General features: G+C 38.2%; 1 protein-coding gene and 1 long non-coding RNA gene across 3 annotated transcripts in view; one reads left to right on the top strand and one right to left on the bottom strand.

Annotated features, from left to right (window-relative positions):
• Positions 1-2,762: 2,762 nt before the first annotated feature.
• Positions 2,763-25,322, bottom strand: part of GYPC (glycophorin C (Gerbich blood group)) — a 28,348-nt gene continuing 5,788 nt past the window's right edge. The window contains exons 2-3 of one of the 2 annotated variants that reach the window (XM_048953711.1): positions 7,916-8,014; positions 2,763-5,557 (exon numbers count right to left, since the gene is read on the bottom strand). In XM_048953711.1, the coding sequence (XP_048809668.1) occupies positions 5,361-5,557; positions 7,916-8,014 (296 nt within the window). In that variant the 3' untranslated portion in view covers positions 2,763-5,360. The remainder of the gene's footprint in view (positions 5,558-7,915; positions 8,015-25,322) is intronic. The other variant, XM_048953712.1, reaches the window with a different exon arrangement.
• Positions 8,021-24,727, top strand: LOC125697083 (uncharacterized). Its single transcript, XR_007378674.1, has 2 exons — positions 8,021-19,532; positions 22,431-24,727. It is a non-coding gene; the product is annotated as an uncharacterized LOC125697083 (long non-coding RNA).

The following is a 25,322-nucleotide window of genomic DNA, read 5'->3' as shown; positions in this document are numbered from 1 at the left end:
TGTTTATGAGCCTGCCTGGAGTTTTTACAAACGCTGTCTTAGATAATAGACCAGTGTTCAGCTGCATGCTGACATCCATAGGGTAATGCTCTTTCAGAGAGAGTTATTGTTTGATTTCATGCTCCAAGTTTGACTCCTTCGTCTATCTATTAAAAGAGTCTCTTGCTTTTTCACAAGCAAACTCTCCTAGTATATCTTTCAGTGTTTGCATGCTCTGTTGAGAACAATTCTAACCTACTTAGCCTTTTTGACCTACATCCCAAAGAAAACAGCATAATTGGTGATTCTGAAAGTTCAGGATATTTTCAAAGATAATAAAAATAGAAGAACAGTCTCTTAAATGCTGAAAATTACAACTTTAATTATAAAGTTATTTGTTCCTTTATATTTAAGTTCTTTTTTCCAATTCAAAGTAATTTACACCAGCGTTGTATTAATAGCTTTGAAAAATACAAACATTATAGTCAGCTTTAACATACAATCAGCAGTAAGCTTTGAATGCTGTGTTCTCTCTTGTCGTAGCAATGCTGCAATTCAGATACTTTAATACAACATACCAGACACTTTCAACCATATGTACAGATCGAAACAACAGAAAAAGGATGTGAAAAAAATATGAAATTATGCTGAAAGATTGACTCTTATATGGATTTCTACCTTGCTTCAGAGTGTTTCTTTCTTGACATGGGAATACAATTTTCTTCCAAGAAGAATAGATATAGTCAATGAAATTCTTGTCCCACTGAATTTGGTAGGAGTTTATCCCAGTCACACAGGGAACTGTCACATAGAATAAGGATTCCTTATTTTCAGTCACTGCTAATTTTGCCACCTTGGACTAGGCAAAGACCACTACTTCTATAAACATTTCATTTCTTTGTTATACAGTTGGATGTATGTTTTTCTCTGCTATCACTAGCTTCCTTTACAGCTGGCTGTGTTTCCAAACCTTGGATGTGTTTTCATTGCTTGTTCAGAGGTTCTTTAGTGTTCTCTCCTTTATGAACTGCTGCTGTGAAGCTTTTACGTTTTCCAAACACAAAAGCTTTCTTATGTGAATTACTGAGAGATTTTAGAAAAGGGAATAAACAGCTCTTAATAGACTTAGTAAGGGTGCTTTTTTTGTGTGTATTTATCAGCATTATTTTATTGGACTAGCACATGCAAGGAATTCAAACGTCTAAGAAATTTATTGTCATCAGTTGCCTTCTGCAAAAACACTTTGATTTCTCCAAATAGCACCATCTATTTTGTTTGATGAAAATGTGCTCTCATCTAATTACCTTTTCTCACTCTGTATCTTTTTTTACTAATTTACATCTTGTATCAGCTTTTTCTGTACTCTGTGTGAGACATCCTTACGTGGTTTTGGCTAACAGTACTATCCTACCTATTCTTCTACTGTAAGTGTTGCAGCACTTTGTGTTCCCCACTGAAGGGGAACAGTCCTTTTAATATTCCCTTTGTAAAATTCTCTCAACGATTCCGAAGTTTGATTTAGAAGAAAAATCCACATTGAGAGTACTAAAGGGATCCTATGTTACTAAGAGTCTCCCAAAGTGATTTGGTCCTTTTGCTCTAAAAAGAAAGAAATATATACAATTAGTGTGACTAGTGTCTGTTTAAATCCCTTGCAGGATTGCATTCATGTGCAATGGCACTTTGGCCCCTAGGAGGAAGGTAGTGACCAATATACAGGGGGATTCCCCAACCTTTCAAGAGGAATTAAGGCATCGGGACAAAACCAGGCTGCTTGAGGGACCTTCATCCAGATCCTTTGCTTAATGGATGCCAGAAGTTTATCGTAATATGTTCAACAAACTAGCAAGCAAATGTGATCACTTTGTAAATCACTCAGGACAGATTGGGAAGGTTTGATCAGGCTTGACATAGAGTGGGTAGTGTCAGACTTTTGTGAAAATTAGTTCTTAGCTGGCAGAGAGGGACAGAGCATACTCACTGATAACAATTAATAAATGTTTAAACAGTCTATCCTTTGCCATAGAGATGCCATGGGGAAGGCAAGGGAGATGTAACTGGGAGCCCAAGGGACTGCAGATGGGAAGAGCAGGCATAGCTGGGGAAATGGAGTGCCCGAGAGTCACAGGTCAGTGGGGTTCTGCAGCAGTAAAGAAGCATGGGATAAAAGCACATGAGGGGAAAATAAATTATTTCCTTCTTTTTCCTGTTCAGGAAGCAAATTGTTAAAACTGATTGATCATTGCTGATGAAAAGCTATGGCTGCCAACCAAGACAGTTCAGTGTTGTGCACAGTGTTTACTTTAGCACAGCATGTTGCTTGCAGGAGGATTTTTTGCTAATTATTAGTTCTTAAAGCAGTAGGAAGTTTGTAATACCATCTTTTTACAACTAAATTGAATGACTCAAGACAGTAGAGTTACTGTTTGAGTGGAGAAAAAAAAAAATAGCAGGATGAGGCCGTTAGAGTTCTGCCAGTCATTCAGAAGTCATGGGTTTCTTCATTACAAAGCAAAATTTGTCCTCAAAAAAGAAATAAGCAGAAAATTTCCAAAAAGCATCTCTGTGTTCAGCATGCTTGAGTCATTTCTAAATACACAAAGTCCTGGAGCCCAAAAGGACTCTGTTAAAAAATAAACTAACTGAAACTGAAGCTCTTGCCAAATTCATTGCTCTGCAAACATTCATTGTGGCTCATTACTGCTAGGAAGCTGTTGCTGTACTGTTTGTTAGCCCAGATGAATAGAGAAAATGGGATAAAGAGATTTAATTAAGCTACTAAAAAAGGCATATAGTCAAAGACTAGTAGTTGTATTCAGTAGGGGAAGAAATGACAAAATGTCTGATGTTGACTGAACTTGTAAGAATTGGCTTAATTCTTCTGAATTCATGTCATTTCACCAGAGAATCTGACCCCGTGGTTCAAATGCAGACACTTAGTCTGACTTAATCCATTTCATAATTTATAAACTTAACTTCCCCCAAAAGGAGACACTAATTCATGTTTCCCCATCTCGTATCAGGTATGTCATCATTGGCTAATTAGAATCAGTGTGTTCAAGTTGCAAAAGCAGAATTTCATGACTGGGGAAGGAAGGAATTTATTCTCCGTGATCCCCATACCTTGCTCTATAGTGAATTTTCTTCAACATCCAAACCTATATCACCTGGTCCTTTGTAGCTAATAGGGACAGAAAGTGATGAAATGTTGGCAGTCTTCTATAGGTCCTTCTAATGCTTGAAGAGAGGATTTTGGTGTTTCCATGCCTTATATGACAAAAGCAGCAGAGCTTGTCACCCCATTTAGCATCTCCTCAGAGGTAATATTTACATTCTCATTGAACTAGAGGGTCTTCAGTTTTACAAACTCAGTTTTACAGCTAAGATTAGTTAATTTATGCAACGCTTGGCCCAGAAAAAATAAAAACAGATTCCTTTTTCAAAAGCAGTAAAAAGATGAAAATAGCAAGGAATCTAGAAAAAAAATAGTCAGGTGCATAATATCAAAATATTTGTTCTCTGCTAGTTCTGGATTACATATACTTTATACTTGAGCCACAGAATACAATTTGGCTTTGGAACAGTATGTTCTGAAAAAAATACCTGATGCATTTAGTAAATGTGGCAGGATTTTTATATTCTTTGGTTAAAATGCAGACACACAGGTACTTGAGATCTAAGGTATTAGGATTTGAAGAGCAGTTCAAAGTCCATCTCCTTCAGCTTCTGAGAAAAGAATGAGATTGTGATTGAAAAGACAAAAATATCTCAGTTCTCCACTTGAGTCCTCACAGTCTTTTCTTGTCAGATCTGTTTGCACTTTTGTGGTCAACATTGGTAATGTATGCTGGAGTCCTGGAGAATTTTGTGCTTTGGTGCCAAGAAGTGAGCACAAGTGATCAGTAACAGTGTCTTGGAAGCAGTTGTACATGACTTGATGTATACATTGCTCTACATATGTGTGTATATATATATACACATAAGAGATAGAAAATACATGTTATCACATATTTATCCCTCTGTATTTTCAGTAGTTCAGGGCACCAGTGGAGCTGGGAATGAGCAGGTGCAGAGAAAAATTACTCTATTTCTGGAGCTACTCTTGGGCTTTAATTAAGAAGCCAGCTTACTGGGTTAAAGAAACTCATCATCACTGATTCTTAGGTGAGGCATAAGGTCTTGTCATGTGATCCACCACGACCATTCTATATATTTATTTATATTAAAGCATTGATAGTCAGTGTAATTCTCTTACTGAGGAGAATGCAAAGGATGTACAGAGGCCATGCAGAGGGAGACATCAGTACTTGCCAATGGCATGCAGCTGAACAAGCTTCCTTCTATTGGCAGTCTTGTGGTTTCATCTGTAAAAGATTTATCACTATATGCACCAGAACTGAATTCCTTTTCCTGCAAAAATGCAAAATCTTGCTGGCAAGCATTCAAGAGAATGTTCCAATGCAAAATAAATAAATAAATACCCAGGCAAAAATATCTTACTCAAAAAAATCTGTCTGAGCTCAGTTGTTTTAAAAGGCCTGCTCAAACCAAGATACTTTACCTTCTAATACGTATCTAATTATGCATGCATGCAGGGAGCCTATCGACTAATTGAAATCATATTTGCAAGTTTACTGGCTATTATATTCTACACTATAAATTCCAACATTTTGCAGTTCTCAAACTGCCATGAAGAGCAAGTTAGAAATAAATTCTTCATTCTTTCATTTTCCATGTTTCCCAACAGTTTTATTCCTTTGAATTGTCTTGGACTTTTATGTTTATAAAATCCTAAAAACTAAAAAGAAGAAGAAGAAAAAAAAGGTCTCAATCAAACTCCCCAAACAAACAAAGCAAACTCCCCTGTTGCAATAAAATTGCACATTTATGGGGATAGGGGAAATATCTGGGCTACAAAGCTATTTTTGTTCCAGCTACTTCAGCTTTATCTAGTTTAATGTTTGTTCTGTGACCATTTGAAATTCAATTTCAGGTAGTTCTGTATAATATCAGCATAGAATGCATCATTAACTCTGAGAGGATGTTTTCCATTGGCATCTGCTGTTTTCACCAAATGTCAAGACTTGACATTTGCTATCGTTATCTGGTTTGGGTGTATCACTCATACTGAGATTTTGTTTCTTCTTATCTGATATTGATTTCAACTGTGACCAGCTGTGTTGCTTATAAAATCAACGGGCAAGTATCTGGCATTTAGCTCTTCATGGGTAGAGAAAAAGAAACAACTCAGCGACAAAATAAAGAGATACTTTTCAATCAGGATGCTTGCCTGCATCCTAATATTATCCATCTCTTGGCACTTTTGTTGTAGTATATCTGATTGATTCCCGTGGGGAAGTCTCCGTGGAAATTCTTGCCTTTCAGATGAAATATTCTTTTTTACTCTCATCCACAGCTTCCTGGAGAGCAGGGTCATTTTTCAAAGCAGCATCAGCGCTTTCAGCAAACTCAGTTCCTTTGGCCTCATTGGTGTGGTAGGTGCCCTTATGCCTGTACATGTACCGGACCATCACAACCAGCAGGCAAATGAGGACAAATACCACCGCAGCTATCACACCTAGAGGAAAAGTACTACTGTCAGAAATAAAATACAAGCAGCATATTATAGGCAGGCATCACAGCTTGAGTTACTTGATCAGAAAAAAAATCTACGTAATGTAAGATATTCACAAATTGTAATGGCTGAGGTTAGAAAAGGTTCTGAAAGGAACAAATTGAAGAACTCAGATGGGATATACATACTGCAGAAATGCAGGTCAAATTCTTGATAGATTTCTTTCAAATCAATAGCTTGATTTTGTTGAATTCATTGGAAATACATTCAAAAATTCACTGCCATCCCAGTGGTAGTATATTTCCGGGGGAATATGCAGGCAGCCTGATCCTACCCCAGTGAGTGTACTCAATTTCAGGAGGAGTAAAGGGCACTGAACATTTCTTTGGAGATATTCAACAAGTAGCAGGAGCAATGTGCCTGCAGTACTGCTTTCTGTTTGGGAGTCATCACATCATGTTGTGCTCTAATTAGGAAAATCTTATTGCAATAAACATGAAAGTGACACCTAGGAGGGATTGTGGGTAGAACTTCTACATTTTCTAGACTAAGACTAATTATTATCTCTGTGCTGACTGAACAAAAATTTCCACAGGTAACCCCAAACTCACATGGAACTGAACTATGAATGAAAGCATTCCTAGGGAAGGAAGGTAATTCCAGGCTCCAGGAATGGCTGTGCAGTGAACACCCTATGTCCTGGCTTTGCTTTGTGTCCTTGCTTTGCAGAGTCTTTTCCTTTTTTCCCTTTTTCCCTGTGAAAGGCGGAAGTCCAGAACAAAAAAGGCACCACTGACAAGTTCATAGCTAAAAAATTACAAGTTGTATACCCTCCTGTCAGATAAAATCAGTTTTTTAAGAATCTTGACAATAAATAAGATAGTATGAAGCTGATTTATTCAATTTTGATTTTTTGTTTTTTTTTCCTTTTGCACTTGTGTATAACTTGGATGTTCTTCTAAGCTCTATAGCTGCTATTCTGTACAAGTGCATGATACTGAGCTGATTCTATATTCATGTGACTCCAGGACCAAGGGGATTAAAGGAGTAAACCAAGCATTTAAGGAAAATGAAAAGCACCAGAAGAGGGTATTCCTAGGAAAATCCCATGTGTGGATTTTGCAGCTGCTGTGAGAATGCAGTGGATAGGAACTCATCTGACTAATTGTAGGCATCTATGGTAGAGAAGGTTCCATTTGAGTTAGTCCCATCCGACTGCTTCTGCAGTCAGTGATATGGAGGGGATGATTCCTGTTCTTCTAGAAATAGAAGTCTGTGTTTGATCAGATGAATTGTTCTCTGGCAATAAGAACAATTCCACAGTGACAATGACAGCTGTGTAGAGAGTGTCTCTCTTTTATTCCCTGTATTCAAGATATGAGTAAAGAGATTGTCTCCAAAGCTCTACATTTAGGAGCATCTGTAAGCTAAGTTCAGACACTATACTGACATGAAGATGGGGGTCTGGACAGAATATTAGCAAGGTGAATAGAAATAATAACTCTATCTTAAAAAACATGCCTGCAACATCATCCCACAGGTTTTATGGTGCTTGATTCTGGAAAGCAAAGTTATTGCTGGCAGAAATTAAATTGCTCATACTGGGAACTTTAGGTTTACAGTGATATTTCAGTTATGGTGGGGATTTCATCAATTTTTCGGGCTGGTATCCCTTGACACAAGAGGTTTTAATAGGCTTTAGATATAGCACAATATTAATAAGCCTGAGGGACTAAGTACAAATCAATTTACCTGCTACTTGTTCATAGAAAGCTGAAATTAAAGGTATGTGAGATGGGACCTGAGGGAAATATAGCAGAGCCTCACCAATTTGCACTAATGATTGGTATACCCCCTTGTGAATAACTTAAATTAGCGCATTAGCATGAAATGAACAAACACAATAAAAGTAAAAAGACAGGGTTCTCTCTGTGAACATAGCTTTGCTCGTTTCTTCTGACAACTGTATTTAGTTTAAATGCATGAGGGTTTTTTAATGGAACACTAGGATGTGCTCTGTGGCATGTTCTGTAAGAATAAAAGGTCAGCTGGTGACAGTTAGCCTGCTCAAATCAAAGACAGCATTCCAATTTTGTATTGTGTGAAAGTCTTGGTCCATGGAATGATGAGAAATATCAGAGGTTGACTTTGCTACTGGGTGCTTGGATATTTTGTCCTAAAAGAAGGAATAGATGGAGATGGTACAGCTCAATGGTTCATGCTCATTATCTTATCTCATTATCTTTGCCAATAGCCCCTGTGGGAGTAGATTTCCCACTGGCCTAATTAACTCTAATTGTGCCGCTCCTGTTGTCTTGTCAGCAAAGTAGGAGTTTTGCAAAATGCAGGAAAGCAACCAACCTGCTGTTTTAATTCTAATGGTTCTGCTAAGTACAGCCTGCTTCCTACCTCCAATCACAGCCACATCTGCTCCAGCTGAGGAATTCTCAACATCCCCATCTATAAATAGATGAGAAGATACAAAAGTTAATTAAAGAAAAAGGACTTGGATCACACGTAGCAGCAGTGACTGTTCTAGCAGAGCTGTATTATTTTAACCTCCGAAACTCAGAATTTAAATAAGATCCCTTGTTAGCAAAATACATTTATAAAACATCTCATTAGAATTGTCTGTTTTCTGTCACCATTACACTGGATAAAAAATAACTAGCACATTATGCAAACTATTGTGGTCCTCAGGGAAACACATACTGTGTATTATGAGCACTTACCTGTAACATCCTCCAGTGAATGATTAAATTAAGGGCATCAGGTACTGTGATTACTCTCAGAAAGGCAGGTTTTTTGTGGAGGAAAAAAAGTTAGCACCTATTTACTTTTCTCTGTATGGCTCTTCAGTCTGTGGTCTGGATTTTGTAAATCAAATTAGTTCTTTTGATTTTAATTACTACTTATTTGCCTGCAATATTCTGCTTTTAATTTTAGCATTTACTTTTAATCTTACAATATGTCATATGTATGGCTTTAAACACAGTCCTCATTTGGAGTAAGTCTGAGTTTGGTTCTGATAAATCAAATTACTTTCTTTACTGGATTATAAATTCTTAAACAAACAAACAAACATATTTTTGCAAATTGAAACCTAGAGAGAAGTATTTGACCACATCGTTTTAAGGGGTGGGAGATTGAACGGAGAAGCTGTAAGGTGAAAGATTCTAATCTGAACTATAACGCTTATTAGAAACATTCAAAACAGCTAACGAATAGGCAAAGTGTTTTAAAGGGGGGTGGAAAAGCAAATTCTAAAAAGCAGTGAGAATTTGGCTCTCCTTATCTGATACAAACCTTCAGCGAAAGTAAATTCACATAGATAAGCATTTCCTAACCAGCATCTCTGTAGCTGATCAACATACAGTCTTGTTTTCGGATCCTTATCTCGCATCACTGGTATCAGCCCATTTACTCCTGAATTATGTGTGTGTCTGGGATGGTCATAAACTCTTGGTGTTTGTCCATGCTAGTTTTATGACGGGACACTCTTTGTGTATTATTGTACTGTTTATGCATTTCTAAGTGCTGTCAGTTTCCTAACAAGGCAGGTAGCTTTAGGTGAGTTGGGTTTTTTTAAATTTTTTTTCTTTCTTCCTTATTAATATATACAACACATAGAAAAGTTCTCTTGAAAACAAAAATGCTAATACCAAATCCTCTCATAAATTCAACAGTGGCACTGTGGCTGACTCTGGCTTTTTTGCTAGATCTGTGACAGACCTTGCAAGGAAAAATCTCACAGGAGCTTTCTTCTTACTCGTGCCCAGTTTCATATCAAATTGATGGGATTCTATAAATTCTTCACAGTCATGTGAAGTGCGTTCTCTGGAAAGGAGAAGACCTTTTCTCTCCCACAGAAGTTCTTCCCACATTTTCTTCTGGCTGTATCCTGATGGAAGGACTGGGCACACCTTGTGTAATTTAAAAACTCTAATTATGTGTGCATCCATTGAAAACCCATGTGCCTCAGAAGGGATTAATTGCTTCAAGGTCAAACTGTGGAGTAGTTCTTAATACAACAAATATATACTGCATGCCAAAGAAGCAAGCTCCTCTACAACAATAAAATTCTTAAAGGTGTGAATTCTGAAACACTTTCCTAGCTACACAGCTTGCTTCCAAACATTAATTCTGGATCAAATAATTATCCCTTTAATTATAAGAAGGTAAGTGAGTAACTGTCAGCTCTTTTCCGTTCTTCCCAAGTGTCTCTCAGGCCCAGATAACAAGCAGGTGTCTTATCTCTAGTACTTAGCACAGAAGTACTTTTTGATAATGGATTACAGAATCATCACTTTGCAGAAAAGTTTTCATTTCAATACTGTGCTAAGTTTTCAGAACGTTGGTCCCATCTTGAGCTATTGTGTAGTTAGCAGTTTATCAGACAATGTTCTGCCATTCAGCAAATCACTAGCAGTGTGATAAAGCTTTATTCAGCATGGCTCTCATTTTACTGCAAGTATGTGAAAGCCTTACTTTTCTTTGGTGCATTTACATTTTACCTGTCCTTGACTGGGTTTTGCTGCAACTTCTGGAGTGCCAGGACATTGCAGCCATCAGTGATCAGAATTTTCCAAGGTCTGCTCCCTAAATCAGTTATGAAGCAAGGATGAGGAAAGGGAGACAGTTATCCTTAGTACCTGTTTCACAGCCCTTAAGATTTCACTTTGTCGAAAAACAGGATCAGGCTGCTCAAGAAGGTGGTGGAGTCACCATCCCTGGAAGTGTTCAGGAAAAGAGTAGATGTTGCACTGGGTGACATGATATTATTGGTATTTCCAACTAGGAAATAGGAATGTGGTACATAGCAAATGTGATTTGGCGGTGGGTTGTTAGGGTAGTACAGATAAGTTGAGGTTGGACTTGATGATCTTGAAAGTTTTAAGTGATTCTATGACAATATAATAATATTTCGAGGTGGGGGGAAGGTATCAGTGTCTTTCAAGATTCTAATGATATCATCTTTTACAAAAAATGACTGAAGAAAATAAGGTCATTTTCCCAGAGTGGAGGTGAAACCATCCAGATCACCTTATTCCTTCTTCATTCTGCTGTTAACACACAGAGCACTCAAAGGTCTATATTTCATTAACTGCTTTTGCACCTGTTTTGGTTATTTTCCTTTGTTTCAAGGACATATTTTGTTATCTACTGCTAAACTGTCCTTGCAAAACTTCCTCTCACTGTTATACTGGCCCTCGTCCATAGCTGCAATCTGGTCTCAAATGTGTTTACACAGTGTTGTTATTTAGTGCCATTGGTTACCATGACATGCAAAAATCAAAAGTTTTTAAAAACCCTGGCCATCAGAATGGGTTGCCTAAATCAAGAATAGAACATAGAAATCAAATTGCCTAGTGCTGGAAAAGCAAGTTTCTAAAAGCTAGAATGAAGGGGAAAAATGCTTTTGTGCCATGACCTGAAATTCATCAAATTCCAGTTCTGTCCCTAAGTTTACAGATAAGATTTTGCAGTAGAACAACAATTGCTACCTGCCTCATTCTCATCAATCAAATCATGCCGAGAAGGCAGCAGCCTCTGAAAACCCCAGGAAATTTTCTAAGTCTGAAATACTGCAAGTAGATCTCTGGCTTAAGACCTCAAAAGTGAAAACCCGGTACAACTAGCTTTCATGTTAATGTAACCAGAGATAGTGTTTTTCCAGTGAATTCCAGTAAATTTGTTAAACCTTCTACTCTAGGCATGATTTTGAAATAAAACTTGACTTTTATTAATTTTGATTTTTCTTTTATTTCAAACTGCTCTCATTTGATTTTTGCTGAGGAGCACTTGTTTGAATAAGACAAGTCCAGCAGTGAAAAAGTTTGAAGTTCAGCACTCTTCTTATTTTGTTATACGCTGCTCCTGGCAGTTGTGACAGTTTCTTTACATCAGTTGGACTTGATGATCCCTGTGGGCCCCTTCCAACTCAGGATATTCTGTGATTCTGATTCTGCTATGTAATCCAAAGGACAACCTGATGGGGTAACATATACCTTAACTCAAACTTCTCAGTGTCTGTTATTTCCTATGATAAAGCTTCAAAGTAGAACAAGTGTTTACTGCTCTGCAGTATCAAATATATAAAGAAAAGCCTGAGCTTACAGCCTTACAACTTAGATTGCAATGAATCCCTTACAGCTGTGGTCCAGTTACACTGCTGTTTTGGAGTGGATGAGTCAAGCTGAATAAGTATACAGATATCTACGTGTGATAAGCTGCTTTTGCAATAATAATTTACAAAGCCGCTTGAAACTATTGAAGCAGCACTGCTGCTGCTCCTGCCTTTCAGGATTTTCCTGCCCACAAGCTTATGCTTCTGATTCATAGAAACCTAAGCCAACCCTTAATATGATGCTCTGTTGCTGCCTGCTTGTGGTTATTATCTCAGAAGTCTTGGCTGCTAAGTTACACTTAAGTTGGTCTCTAAGTGGTTCCTTGGGCAACCCGCGTTCTCTCTTGATGTGCATGTTTGTTGCACAAGAAACACTTGAAAGTCATTTAATCCACTGGAATGATGAGCTGAGCTTGTTATGCAGCCCTTCTCTTAGGGCTTTCTTAGGCATGCAAACTAGGAAGCACACTCTCCTCTTTAATAGGCTCACATTACCTCTGTATGAAAAACACTGCTGCTCACCTTACAGGTGAGGAACAACCCAGCTTTAGTTTAGTCTCCATATTCTTTGCAGAGCCACCCCAGATACTGACTACAGAGCAAGCAATGAGTAAGCAATCTGTAGGCTGAAATGTACCTTGGGAATTCAGCTACTTAATGTTTAATGGTTTTGTCTTAAATATTCATACAAGCTATCTGTGGACTTTTGATAAACAGGAGATATGTTCAAAGTGAATAAGACACTTTACTCAGCAGTAGCTACAAAGAGTCTACTATACTGTGTCTTTTTGTTTTTGTTTTTTTTTTGTGTATGTCAATTGGCATAATACAAGATATCATACAAATCTTGCCTTATTTAAAAAGGTCTTAATTTTAAAGGGTGATCACATTTTTATCTAAGGAATTTGAATGGGGTTTCAAACCATTCATCACTGCTACTGCTGAAGATGAGAGTATGCTGCTTGTTTGGATTCAGTAACATATTTTAAGCTTCTGAATCTAGACACCATTAGGAAGTTAATGCAACTGTTCAATCCTTAATCATTTTTCCATTTTTTTTCTCTTTTAACATTCCTTATATTAAAAAATATTTTAACTTTTATTCCCTCAAGGACTCTTTGTGTTCCTTGTGTGCTCTTCTGCAGTGACCAATCCTTTTGATTGTAAAGGCAGTTCTTAGTATATCTTTTGCCATAATACTGAAAATCTTATGAAGTCTTAATGTCTCCCCTTGTTTATGAAAACATTGTATGTCTGACTTGCCCTTTGGCTTATATTTGTGCTTTGCCAACACATTGCATTCTTGAGAAAATCATTAATCTATTAACCTTAACATACTGATTTAATTTACAAACTATAGTTAGAACTAGTTCTCTATGGCTGCACATGTAAAATGAGAACAAACTTCTGAAAACTTAATTGCTTAAGTTAATCCCTAGCCTGTGTTCCAATATCAGATGCATCACACTGAGTTTTTCCTAGAGTAAAAAAAAAAAAAAAAAGAATTACCTATTTTAATATTTGCACTAAGTGTGTAATGCCCAGCCAGAGCTGGCATCTCTTATTCCAAAGGGTCATCGGTCTGAACCCGTCAATTTAACACATTCTGCTGAAAAGGCCATCACCATCTCCCATTAGATAATGAAACACATCAAGGCTGTTCTTTCAGAATTAAGGAACAGATTCTCATCTGTCAATCTGGACAAGAGACAGAATAATTTGGCTGCCATTTATGTTCTAAATTATTGTAATGATAATAATGGTGAGGTACAACAGCCGCATGATCTTTTGGGTAAGTAAATGGCCTGTGTGCCACGTTTGAGTTAAATAAAGCAGATAGAAATATCTATAGTATAAAAATGCACCATGCTCAATCCCTTTGCTATCCTAGCTAAGTACTTTGTCATTAATTCTGAGAAGGAAAAATCCAGTCTTATTCAATTAAAATCAAGGCTTGTTCAAAAGTTTCCAAACTGTGTAATTCAGTGAGGAATAAAGGGCATTATTAAATTAGTTTAATGAGGTTAGTATTGCCACATAATTTCAGCAGTTCACTTTTGATTTTGGCAATGGCATCATCGACATAGTTTCTTCTTCTTTTGTTAAACTGAGCTTCACTTGGCATTTTGGGAAAGTCAGAGATGGAGATTTTGTCAAAAAAGTATCGTTATGAAGCCCTTAATGATAAGAAGGAGAAAGGCGAAAGTGATCATAAAATATGAGAAATTATTTTAATTGCAAAAGATAAGGATTTTCTTAAAACTGAACAGATAGTTGACATTTTGAAATAAAAATTTTGGCTGAAAATTAAGAAATTTGCTTAAAGGGATGCATAATCTAAACAAAGCACAGAATTTTTAAACCAAGTCAAACATATCTGTTCATTTCCAGAAGGAACTAATAAAACCCCGTTAAGTTTGAGCCACATTTATGTGTACATAGACATAGTTTTGCTTGCACTTACTAGAGACTGACATAGAAGTAATTAACTCCTTCACTTAAAGTGGCTGAATATCAACTACATATTCTAATGTCAATTAAGCACAGTACATCCAGTATGAGCATTTAAATGGCTTTTTCCCCTTTAGAAAGGGCAGATTTCTCCTCCACAAGAAAGTTGGCTCACACTCGAAATGCACATCTTGCTGGGGAAGATAAATTGATCTGTTATTGCTTCATTAAAGAAGGAGTGACAAATGGGGTAAAAATCAATCCAGAAGCTATGGTCCATGTTCAGACAGTCTTCCAGTATGTGTCCTTCTATCTCCCCATTCCTCATTAGAACAGAGCATTTGTTTTTGAGGAAACTTTTGAAATAAACACCAAATAGCCAGAGAATTTGCCTAATAATTTATGACTGACTTTCCTTCAAAGTCTTGATTCCTTTAAAATCTTCAAGCTCTAGTCATTTTTGCTGAATCAAAATGGAAACAAAACAGCCATTTGCTCATTCACTGAGATCAAAATAATGCACTGAATGGAAAGGAATCAATTGATTAACCATTGTCAGGTAATCAAAGTAGCTGAGGATGGATATAGTGAAAATTCATCTCACAACATGTAACAGATACTTGTAACAGTTGAGAAACAGTCCGTGAAAAAGCACATTGCAGTGACCTAAACTTTGCATGTTAGAAAGGTAAGCACAAAAATTTGAACCTTTCAGTGGGAAGTCAGAGGCTAAGATGTCTTTTAGGAGATGTATTGATAGTTCCTTCATTTGTGTAGATGGTTACATGATGTATTAAGAGAGTTCGACCGCTAAACTGTGTGTAATTATTTGCCAGGATGTTTTTTAATGTGTACCTAACAGGTCTACCAGCCTGTCTTGATTCTCAGGACATTTGATGGTGTCAGCAGAGTATAAGGTAATTTCCATATTTCTTCACATTATTGAGCTTGATTTTATAACCTTAACAACTATGTAGGATTTAAATTACATCTGAAACACACACTTTTTCTGGGTGCAGTATGATTGAAGACAAACATTAGCCAAAATTAGTCCCCTCAACTAAGACAAGAAGAGCTGTTTTTTTTCTAAATATTTCCTTCAAATATATTTGGCATCATTTTGCCCTGCCTTTGTCTAGGGATATATCTGTTCTTCCTTTGTGCCTGTATATCTGTCCTTACAACCTTTGGAAATCTTGGCTCCATTCTTCAGCTTTTGAAGGAAGAGCAGGCAAAGACAAACACTTTACCTCAGTTTCTGTGAAAACGATAGGCTGGAGAGAAAAAGAAGATCAGGTTAGACCAGCAGTGAAGGAAAGGCAGTGAGGACTCAGCAATTCTAAGCTCTGTTTAGCAGCAACTGGTTGACCAGTCACCACATGCCTTCCAGTGGTCATGCATGTAGGTAAACAGGAGCTGCAGCAATGTACTTTCCATTCCCAATCTGAGATGCTGTGGAAGTGAGCCACTGTATGCAGTGGTGGGATTTAGCAGTCAGGGACATAAATCCAAAAGTAAGAGTGTTTCCCTGGTTCTGCTGCTAGCAAAAAGCTTGTTCTAAGAAACAAAGACATGAAAAGAAAGAAATGTGGCCATTACTTTATTAAGGCTGCTAAATGTCTATTTCTAGTTTTGAGATGAAAAGATTTGACCTTGTGCTTAAATTACAGGTCATGCGACCTAGAAATCATCTGGTACCTGGTGAAAGCCTGCAGTTATGTACAAAGATATTATCCTGACAATTTGAAGAATCTAGAGTCTAGCTACCTTCCTTGGAAAAGTATAGTAATTTTTCCAACAGGGGCAGGTTTCTTCCTCTACGTCTCATTCTCACCACCAATAGTTTGTTGCAAAGTGGTTCTACAGGTGATAATTCTTGGAAACAAGAGCAGTCTGTACTGCATCCCCTTGCTTATTTGTTATGAATTGTATTCAGCTACATCCAATTCCTATACCAGTGCTAGCCTAAGGCGCTGTTTGCAAAGCACTGCAAGTAGAAATGTCAGGATGTTTAGCATTTGCTCTTTAGGGACACAGAGATCTTTCATGGAACACTGATGAGGTTAGTATTATTAATGGAGATATCTGCAGTGGAAACAAGTTTTCTAATGCTTTAAATATTGAACGTATTAAACAAAGAAAATAAGACATATTGAAACACCTAAGAAACTTGCAAGGCAAATAATAGCTCAGGGCAACAACACTTCCATTTTCCAAGGATTCTGCAATGAATATGCAGATTTCTTTTGCATATCTGCTGCATTTAAAGAGAGAAGGCCTGTTTCATTTTCTGAAAAGCATTTATATATATCAGTCCAAGCTGTCTGAATTGAGTTGAGCAATTTTAGTAAAACTTCTTTAATATCTATCAGTCATTTGAGCAATTCTGGACAGATTGTGCAATAATTGTTGGAAAAAAAAATAGAAAAAGAAATTCTTGCTTATCTATTGTTTTTGGACAGTTGTCTAGCATGATTTGACAAACAGCATATTGAAGACTTTAACAGCTGAGCATAAAAAGCCTGAACTGGAGCCATATACGGAATATTTTTCACTGATGAATTTACACTGTTGTGAGATTCATTAGAAATTCATTAATAACGTTCCTCTCTGTTAATGAACAGTAAACAGTCAGTAGCATCTAGGTGGAAAGATAATAATCGGCTTGGTGACATGTTTGATCCCTGAAAGGGAGTCTAGGTGATCTGTGCTGTCTTCACAGATGCTGCACAGAGGACACCCCTTGCAGGAAAATCGATTCAGCTCTTGCAGAGGTGTGATGAACCCTGGGGGAAGGAATGGGAATTTCTCTTCCCATCAACTAGGAAGCTAACATAGAAGACTGGCTTAAATAAGAGGCCTGGGTTTCTGGAGTCTATAATTAGGGAAAATAAATCCCAACTATTACTTTTAGCATTGTTCAGCCATTCCTTTGCAAAACCTGCACCAACGGCTTAGCCTTTCTTAAAGGTAATCAGAGCTTTTTCATAAAGCTTTTGACATGTGCAATGCCAGATCTCTCTCCAATAGACTCTTGATATATGTTTCTGCATTATATATGTCTCTGTATTAGGCCTACTATCTTGCATACATATTTTCTGAAGCAAACTTGTCTTGCTTAAATTGGATATTAATACACTCCTAAATAGACAAGAATCCTATTTAGGTTCATCTTCTAGTAAGGAGTCATTTTTGTGTTACTTATCTCTTGATTGTCTCTTTCTAGACAAACATTGACTTTCATACAACTTGGAGGGCCATAATAATCTCTGAGGCTTCTGCTTCTCTTTCGAATCTGGTTGAAACTGGTTAGTGGATACAAAAGTTCTTGATGAAAAGTGACAGATGGATGAACAGATGATTAAGCAGACAGATAGACAGCAGGAACTCATAAGACTCATTTCATTAGGAAACTGGACTGAAAACAGAAGTGGCAGTGGGTGGAAGTACTTGGATGATGTTCATATAATGGTCATCAATTAAAATTGCCATTTTTTTGCAGCAGATTCAAAGAATATAGGCAATGTCTCTAGTGGAAAAGGAAAAGCCAAAGACACAGTGCTGAGATTTTTTTTTTCAGCATCTTGTTTGGTCAGAATATTACATTTTTATAGTTTGGACTATATTTTAAATCTTTAAAGCCAAATTCAACTTGGACAGCCCTGGCAATTTCAATGGAGGATTAATGTGTGTCATTAAGCAAAGAAATATGGTCTAGTACTTTTCAATAGCAACAAATGCTTGCAAAGGCACTTCTCTAATCACCATATTTTTGGCTTACTGCAAAGCCCTTGGACTGATCCTTTCCTAAATATATGGAATGTACATGCAGGAAAGCTGAGGGTGAATTGCTGTGATTTGAGATGCTTGCTATATTGCAGCTGAAAAGTGCATTCTTGCTGCTAACTCTTTTCCATTCAAGCTGATTCAGCAGAAAACTGGCCCACTAAAAAGAAAGAGGCAGGGGGTATTTACTTATTGGCAAACTGATTCAAAGTCAGTGTGTGGTCTGACTGTCAGTTATTCTGTGGAGAGGAATGGGGTTTGTGTAGACAGAGAGGAAGGCAGGAATGCACTTTCAAGCAAGTGAAGTACATTATTAATCTGTACTCGAACAGGTTCCCCTAAAAGAGAAGCACAAGGTGAAAAAGAGCTGGAAAAAGCTGGGTAATTCCTCATTAGATTGCTCTTAACAGAAAACTCCAGTTTGTCATGGACAAGTGACTCCTTTGAAATACAGTGGCTTGGCAAATGTTGAGGGCATGGTATTTTCTGTGTAAGAACGTATAGAAGTAAGGGCCCTCTTTCAACAAACAAGGACTCTGTGACTCTGCTCCCCCCTGCCTGCCTGCCTGTCTGGAGGGATGTTGCTCTGCCATAGCTGAATCAGCAGCTAACACCAACAGCAATCCTTCCTGTCTCATTTACACATGAAGCAAAGCAGGGCATCATTCCAACACACGAAGTGAAATACTGAGTTGCACACATGCAAGGTACAATTTGTAAAAGCATGCTCTGTGATGCTGCTTTTGGTCCCTTTGAAGTTAGTGGCAGATCTCCCACAAATTTCAACTGCAAAATTGGCCAGTGGTGAAATCTTTAAAAAAATCCATGTTATAAATATTAGAAATACGATAGAACTGGTGTTCCAGCATTAAGATCACCAGATGCAGCATCTGCTCATCCTCTCTGTTTTTCCAGTTCCCAGATTTTTTCACCAGTTGATGCTAGAGGCTGAAAATCTTTGCCTTCTCAGCAATCATGAAAGTGCTTGAAAATTTATCAATGTCCTTTTTATAACATCCCCAAACTACTTATAATCATCTCCAAAGAAGTGTTCTTTGGAATAGTATCAGAAGGTCAATTTATTCCACTGAAACACCTATTATTATAAAGAGAGAGAAAAAACAACAACAACAGAAAAAAAGAATGAGCCAACAGCACCAGCGCAGCCCTGGAAAATATGAAGTCATCAGTAGAGTTCAGCCAGAACAGACTCCCATTAAACTCTGTTTAAGAGCCAAGTTCCGCCCTGAGATATGTGTTAGCTGCAGTTTATGTTCAGGGGGAGCTGTGCTGTACTTCAGAGCAAGGCTCAGTCAGAAGTGTGTATCCACTACAAATCAAAGAGCCCACATCCCTTTTGTATTGTTTCCTCTGTATAGATGGAACAGAATTCTTAAAGAGGTAAATAAAACAGTCCCAAGTTTCACAATGCCTTTCAGTTTTGATTCTCTCCTCTCCTTTTGATCCTCAGACCTGAATGACTCTTTCTGCATCCACCAAGTTAACCTCCTGGTCCTTGGTATTTGGGCAGGGTGGGGTGATGCCTCGTTCCCTGATACAAGCCGTGCCTTCAGCAGCGCTGATCTCCCAGGATTGAATTCCTTCAATTACAAGGTAAAAGAGCTCATTCAAGGAGAGGGAAGAGGGGGAGGTGAGGCTCAATTCTGCCAAGCTTTGAGCAAGAAGTTCAAGTGTTTCATAGCAGAAACTCTGGTAAGTGCAAAGGCTTTTGTAACCCAGCACACCTCTATAAACACTGAAATACTAATTCAGGTTCAAGAATTTGCTATGTTTCAGACCTCCTAGATGGCTGTCCTTTACTTTCCATCAGATGACTAACAGGGAAAATGGCCCATCAAATCTGTGCTTCTCACAACACGTTCATGGCCAGAGCTGTAAAAGCATTTAAGGTCTGATTAAGTGAGAAAGCTCAGTGCCATCATGATCAAACTGATCTTGGCAACCACTTTTCCTGGATGCTTTAACAGAGGTGATGGTGTCCTTGGGAAAGAAGTTCTCCTTTTCTTAATACTGGTGTTTAAGATAACCAGCTGGAGAGAGCCATGGGAAACACAGGCAGGTCTGGTAAAACCACAATGTTGCTTCATCATGCGATGTCAATGAAGGGATGTGAAAAATTTTACCAAGTCCTATTAGCTAGAAGGTAGATAAGAAATATCCCAACAAGGATGGGGAACAGGAAAGACAGAGAAGTTTGCCCTGAGAATCTGAAGAGATTATATGACCCTCAGCCACAGTTTCGTGCCGTATCTTTGCACTGATTTTGCATTTCTTTCTACATCTCCCCTCCACCCAGAGTTATGTATAGTGTGAGGGAGAAGATGTACATATCCTTTTAGGGATAAGAGATGCTTTTGCCCATAGATAACAAGCTGCTACCTCAATATGGCACACAGCAGCAAGCACAATTGTTTACTAAGCTGGACATCAGCATGTATCTGTATCTCCATGGCAGACTTCCTTCAGCCTCTCACAAGCCCTGAATCTTGCTATGTGCATGAACAGGAGGTTACATCCCTTAGGGTCTGAGAGCTTCTTCTCAGTTGTTACCTTGAAGGAAATCGTTTAGGTAGAAAACAACACTTATTCGATTTTCCAATTTCTCATCCAGTGAGGAAAATACACCCCTCTCTCGAGAAGAAATGATAGACGCAATCTTTAATCACAGGACATTTACTTCCCCTCCCCCAGTGACTGCAATTTCATACCTGACAAAAATAGGCTCTGAGGCCTCCAAAGGGAATAGCTTGTATTTCCCCCTCTGGCCACTTCCACCAGCTGCTGGGGTCCTATGTGAGCTGCATCATGTTTGGAAGGGAGGGAGATCTTCCCAGTGCTTGAGGATCACATCAATTAAGAACAGAACAGAGGGAGCAGGGAGGTGGAAGCCATGCTCCTCCCTCTGCTTTGCTGCTGGCCCCTGGAGAACACAGGACACAGGATATTCTTCCTGCCTGGGGAGGACTCAGAACAGCTGGGAGCAAAGACATGACGTTTTCCTTAAAGGAAGTGCAAGTCATGAAGGGGGTAAAGTCCACTGTTTTATGCTGCATTTCATCGTAAAATTGTGTCAAACTGTTGTACCTGTCCTGCTCCTGCTTCTTCTGTCAGCGCTTAAAGCCGAGCCTGACTTATTAGGAAATGACACTTTTAAAACTGTTTCACCATCTCTGTCCCCCCATTGTTGCTCCATGAACCTTCTGACACGACTCAAATGCAGATAAGATGAAAGGATTCGTTCATCCCAAGCAAAGAGCAATGGTAATGCAAGAGAAGGGCTTGGCTTGTGCTCTGCTTCCAGCTCATGGTTATGTCCCCAGGATGCAGACATTAAGCATCTTGCACAGAATGTGGGAGGAGGAAGAAAAGTTTTTGTCTGAGATTCACGAATTTTAATGGCTTCCAGAAGGGGAAATCTTTTACTAAGGAGCAAAAGCAAAGTTCAGAAAAATTCAAAAGCATTTATCTCCCTGGTTGCATTCCTGCCTGCCAAAAGTGGGAGGGTTAGTTGACTCCTCTTTGGTAAAAAGGGTCCTAGAGGAAGAATGAACTTAGGAGCCACAAACATCTACATGTGCAAAGAACTTAGATCAACAGGAAATATTCTTTGGTGGGATCATACAGGATCTGTCTATCTTTATTTGTTCCCCACTACTACATGCCTACACTTCTGCTTCCCACGGGAACTCTGACTTACCACTGATAAATCATTTTGCCTTCATTGAAATTTGTAATGATAGTAGATGGAACTGCATTTGAAGCACGTTCACTAGCTGTAATGGATGGCATTTTTGTATGATCACAGAATCATTAAGGTTGGAAAAGGCCTCTAAGATCATCTAGTCCAATCGTCCACCTACTCACCAATATCACCTGCCAAACTATGTCACTAATTTTGTATCTTTTACCTGGGCGAAACTTACTTGCCAAAAAGTAAGGCTGCAGAGAATTACACCAGCCTCAGAAGCAGCACTCTCTCCAAGCACAGATTTTCCAGGTTCTGCATAAATCTGTGTCCTTATTTCTGTGAATGATTTACAAGATCAGAAATGTGTCTGAAAGAAAATCTAGAGCTGGTTGGTGACCTTGGATTTTATGCTCTTCCATGTGTGTATGCATGTGCATACAGCATCCCTTATTTTTGCACTTTGTCATATATTGTGCTGGAAAGTTAGCTTTGACAAGTTGAAAAGTATAAGGATTAGAGCAATCATGTATTACCACTTGCTACTTCTCTTCTTCTATGGTGCTTAAATGTTCAGGCAGAAGGCTTTGAAACACGCTACATGTAATGCACTTAAGAACTCTGCTGGAATTCCAGTTTGGTTTGATCTCCACTGTCTAAAGACTATCTCATAGAATATAAATGAATATATTTAGGGGAAATTTATTTTCAAGGAGAAAACCCTTAAGTCCTTCCAACTTGATATGCTTCACTAGTTGATGTCATTTCTAAGGGGCTTTTTTTTGCGTTTTATCTTCATGTTTCAGGAGGCCTCCATCTCTTCCAGAATGAGCAACATAATGAGGGAAGACCCGTCCATGAAGATTAATCATGTCTTCCCATGGAAGATGGATGTGTTCAGCATCCCTTGTTGGGCACTGATGTGGCAAGCAATTCTTTGGTGATTTTTGTTTACAAAGTAGATAGAATAAGAGATGAATTATTATTTACAGCTAAACAAAGCAAAATAAAAATGTTGTATTTTATCAAGAAAGAATGGGAAGGATGTGAGGGAAAAGATGGTAAGAACTGCTAGTAATACGATTAGGAAGGAGACATTGACTAGAGAGCTGGAAATAGAGGAAAAATTTGGCTATGTCAGGCTATGATCAAACCAGCAACTTTATGAAGGCTTTGCAAGCTCATCTTTCCCATCTCACCACATGAAGCCACCATGCACGACTGCCATTTGGAATTGGATATGTTTAAGATCTGTAATCTATAATCTACAGCCCTAAAGCTAACCACTGCTTGAGTTCTAACCCTGGAGGAGAAGTCACCTCTCACTGGGAATGGGAAAAACATCAAAGGTAATCAACAAGGTTTCATTTGAATTGGTCCCTTTCCATTAGGAGATCAAAATCTGCAAAGGAGCAACCTACAGATCATCCTTTTTCTCCCTGACTTTGTGCTGTTGTATCTGGACTTGCTGGTGTTGGCATGCTGATGTTAGCAGAAGACATTCACTCCACTCTTCTCCATGACTACTGCAGGAGTGGTATGAATGTCAGGAAACACGGCCAGGAATGCAAAGCATCCTTCATTTTGAAAAAAAATTTGAAAGTTTTCAAGAGATTTTGAAAAAGGACAAGAAAGCTATGAGTTCTTCTTTTTGTAAAGCAAAGAGGAAGCAGGAACAGAATCATGGCACTGAACGGCAGTTTTGTTTTCTGGTCTGTTCTGCTCAATGCTTTATGCAGGTTTTTCTGCAGACTAATCCTGTGCACATCCCCCTGTTTCCACCAAGGGCTTAATTGCTATTAGTTACTGATAGTACAGCCTGGCTTAAAATAGAAATAAATCCCACTGTGTTCAGTGAGGGAAAACTGGATCTTTGTAGAACAGACACTCCCAAAATTGAAGTCTGCTGATGTTATTATGGACATTGAAGGGAGACAGACAATAATAAACTCTCCCAACTGTGGGATCCAGGATGTAAAAAACAAGTCCCAGGTTCTAAATGAAAATTCCTATGACAGGAAAGATCTGGAGGCAGGAAGATAGTTTCACAGCAAGCTGTGGAGATGGGAGAGCAAAGAGAAACCAATGGAGAAAAGGGATGGTGGTGGAAGAGGGGACAACTCCCGAAGGAAACACGGCCTCAGCGCATTGCTTGACAAATGAAGATTTATGTCTTCCTTGCCTGCGCTTTCTTCCTTCCCACTGCTGAGACTGTGGAACATCCTTGAAAGAAGCAAGAAAATTATGTTTAGTAACTGGACTGTCTCTCCTTTGCTGAGATATGAGCCCTTACCTGTAGGCTGAGAAAGAGACCAGCATGAAGGTGGGGAAGAGGGGGGGTAAGAGGGGAAGAGGGTATCTGAACTAGACAACCTGAGAAGGCAGCTGTGAGAGAAAGATAACAAGGAGAGTCTGGTCCGCTCTCTGTGAGCATCCTTGCATAAAGATACACCAAGAATCTTAATTTTCTGCTCCCTGTACTGTTCATCAGAAGGACTGTGCTCATGACACTGGAATGAACTGTCGTGTAGTTAGAAGGACAATCTCTGCTGGATTACAAATTCTGCTTATATAAGGACTTCTTTAAAGTTTCAGGAAATAATAGCCTCAACTGAAAATGTGATTTTGTAATAAACTAGTAAATTTCTAGCTCTAATATGCATTAAGTAAACCTTCAAAATTGAATTCAGCGATATATACACATAGATCTCAGAATATAGAAATGAAATATAAAAATAGTATAATTTTGAAGTCAATTGAGAATTTTTGAAAAGTTCCCCAAATATTCTGAATTCAAGGATGACATTTTCACACTAATTCTCCTTAATCCACTAGAAATACTTTTCTCTCTGCTTTTCAAACATGAAGTTCTTTAATAACTGGTGTTAAGTGATTTCTGAATTATTTGCTTAACCTATCAGTTATCTGGTTTAATTAAAGCTGGCCATCAGCACCTGTTTTTTTCATCCTTTATTAAGTGATTGAAATATCCAATTAAGAGATGAGAAGCACCTTGTTTTCAGGTTAACAGATGTTTTTTCAAAGAAAGCAAGGTGGGTTTTTTTGTTGTTTTATAGAGAGAATAAATGTTTATTACACAGAGGCACGAAGTCAATCTGAAACAAAATTTGTGACGTCTGTTCCAGTATAAATTCATTTGTCTCATAATATTTTGAGATAGACACAGAAATACAGAATGCAATTTAATTGATTTCCTCTAGATTTTTGCTTATGGAGACATGAGTCTTGCACTGGTGTACAAGATAAAGCAAATGCTGTGATGCCTAAATTCAAAATATGGAGTGATTCAGTGTCAACACCTTTGTGAGCTGACAGGTTGTATAAATAGTCAGCAGAGAGAGAGTTGAATCTGGTGTCTACAAGAAAGAGTTTGAATAAGGCTGCTTCACTGATGCTTTACTGTATCATACAAAAAGGATTTTAAAAAATATTTTCCAACTTTTTATGTATAGCCTAAACCTCTTTCTTGCTTTCTTCCTCATTGTTGAGTTTATGCCTCAGCCAAGACTTTAAAAATCTAGTCATTTTTCTGCTGCTTTTGGAGGTGTCTTTCATATAAAAAGGAAAACATAAGCTTGTGGGTGTTGGTCTGTGAATGGAGATGCAGTTAGGGAAATAAACCTCTCCATACCCATAAGTCTGATTAGTGAAAAAGTGCATAAATACTGAAGAGGGGT

Source organism: Lagopus muta, chromosome 8 (assembly GCF_023343835.1).
Source record: "Lagopus muta isolate bLagMut1 chromosome 8, bLagMut1 primary, whole genome shotgun sequence".
Taxonomy (NCBI): domain Eukaryota; kingdom Metazoa; phylum Chordata; class Aves; order Galliformes; family Phasianidae; genus Lagopus; species Lagopus muta.
This window is presented reverse-complemented; position numbering and strand designations above follow the sequence as displayed.